The sequence below is a fragment of the Babylonia areolata genome, chromosome 27 (genome assembly GCF_041734735.1).
Source record: "Babylonia areolata isolate BAREFJ2019XMU chromosome 27, ASM4173473v1, whole genome shotgun sequence".
Lineage (NCBI taxonomy): Eukaryota > Metazoa > Mollusca > Gastropoda > Neogastropoda > Buccinidae > Babylonia > Babylonia areolata.
This window is the reverse complement of record NC_134902.1, coordinates 27,627,225-27,629,724: the sequence shown is the minus strand read 5'-3', so window position 1 is coordinate 27,629,724 and position 2,500 is coordinate 27,627,225. Positions and strand designations below refer to the sequence as shown.

Sequence of the window (2,500 nt, the reverse complement as noted above, 5' to 3'; positions counted from 1 at the left end):
TGGAGGAATGAATGAATGAACGAGTGGATGAACGAATAAATGCGAGGATGATTAAATGATTAGATGAATGAATGAACGAATGAATGAAAGGATGAATAGATGAATGAATGAATGAATGGATGAACAGATGCATGAACGGATGAGTGAATAAAATGAATGGTTGAACGAATGGATGAATGAATGAATAAGTGAATGAATGAATGAATGAATAGATGAATGAATGAATGAATAAGTGAATGAATGAATGAGTGAATGAGTGAATGAATGAATGAATGAATGAATGGATGAGTGAATGAATAACTGAATGGATGGATGGGTGAATGAACGAACGAACGAACAAGCAAGTGAATGAATGAATGAAAGAATGAATGAACGAAGTAATGAATGAGTGAACGAATGAATGAATGGATGAATGAATGAACGAACTTCATTTATTTTTTACACAAAAACAAATCCACACTTTGGTTGGTTGTCCACAAAGGCCACCCACAATCACACACACACACACACACACACACACACACAGAGAAAAAACAAACAAACAAACAAACAAAAAACAACAACAACAATAAGAAACAATCCAATGCCTGCACAGCAGACAATACACAGAAACACCCACACCACCAAGAGCTGATTTAGAAAGTGGGAAGGGGGTGGGAAGTGCATGACTGATTGGCTGTTACTGGAAGTCATATGGTTCACTGCTTTTTTTTTTTTTAAAGAGTATTATGAGAAGACGGACAAAGTCGCATTTGCTGTGAATAATACGCACCGAACATTCATGTGTTATGGGCGAAAAAAACAAACAACAACAACAATAATAACGACAGCATCAAACGAACGTTCGGCAACTATCGGTGAACATTTTCTTTTCACAAAAAGGAAAACCGATTTCCAGTTGTGGAGCATGTGAAAAAACTGAAAAGAAAAAGGGTCACCGAAACGATCATTTTCAGAACTGATGTAAAACTTATACCATAAAGAAGACTTGATTGCCGCGAGATAAAACCAAACCAAACAAACAAAGAAATAAAAAACAAAAACAACAACACAACTATGACGTAGCATTTTTCAATAAAATTCTCTTTTCCTTACTATCGTGTTGAATGTAACTTTCTGTCCAACATAATGCTCATTACCGAGAATAAGCATTTAACAAAGAGTTTCAACTGAAAAATACCCGTAATAACGTCAATAATGATGATAGAAATGATGATGGTGATGACGACCATGATGACGACGATGATGATGATGGCGACGACGATGATGTTGATGATGATTATGATAAGGAGAAGAAGAGGGAGGAGGTGAGAGAGAGAGAGAGAGAGAGAGAGAGAGAGAGAGAGAGAGAGAGAGAGAGAGAGAGAGAGAGAGAGAGAGAGAGAGAGTTCAATGCAGGTATTCTGAAAAAAAATCAAAATCAAATTAAATTAAAAAATATATCCAAAAAGCGTATGTTTACATGCATACATGTACTTCACTGAATGATGTTTGAAAATGCTATTCTTACAATTGCTTCGTTTATTGCCATTCCTCTTACAAATGCTTATGACAGTGTAATGTGATACAAATAAACCAGTAGCAGAACCACCACCACCGCTACTACCACCAACATTAACACCACCTCCAACAATAACGACAATACTAGGATACTACTGGTACCCACTACTGCGGCTACAAATCCCCCTCCTCCTCCTCCTCATAATTACCATTTTCGTCATCATCGTCATCATCATTATCGTGGTATAATCAAACTCACCTAACAACGCCGTGCCGTACAACCGTACCGGAAGTGTGACGTACTTCCCCTCGTCAGACTCGAACGTGACGTCAAATATATGGGATGGCAGTATGAGCGCCTGCAATGCACACAGAAAACACACACACACACACACACACACAAATCAGTTTAACAATTGTTGCATCAAAAACTGGTCCCAGCAATGTAATGGATGTGCACAGGCATACTTTGTGATAAATGACAGTGTGTAGCATGCACTTAGCGGATGTTAAAGAACCCACGACAACAACAGGGCTCACATTACAGCGATGTGTTGTCTCGTGGGGAGAGCAGCCCGATTCTCAACACAGTGAAATGTGTTGTCAAAAGAGTAACACATTACAGTTCTATACAATACAATACGGTACGGTACAATGCACTATGCTAATATACGCTTATAAACGATACGATACAATTCAATACCATACCATACAATACAATACAATACAGTACAATAGTATACAAAAGTATACGATACGATTCGATACAATTCTGTACGATACAATACAATACGATACGATACTAACTATACGATAGGATACAATACGATACGATACGATACAATACCATTCTATATTATACGATAAGACAGAATACAAAACGATGCAATACAACACTATGCGATACGATACGATACATATCACAATACGATACAAGATACGACACATGACACGATACGACACATGACACGATACGATACACGATACGCTACAAGACACG

At 37.6% G+C, this 2,500-nt stretch overlaps 1 protein-coding gene across 4 annotated transcripts in view; it reads right to left on the bottom strand.

Moving 5' to 3' along the window:
- Positions 1-2,500, bottom strand: part of LOC143301270 (tumor protein p53-inducible protein 11-like) — a 158,306-nt gene that overhangs the window by 18,635 nt on the left and 137,171 nt on the right. For all 4 annotated transcript variants that reach the window (XM_076615434.1, XM_076615431.1, XM_076615430.1 and 1 more), the window contains exon 4: positions 1,760-1,859. In XM_076615434.1, the coding sequence (XP_076471549.1) occupies positions 1,760-1,859 (100 nt within the window). The remainder of the gene's footprint in view (positions 1-1,759; positions 1,860-2,500) is intronic.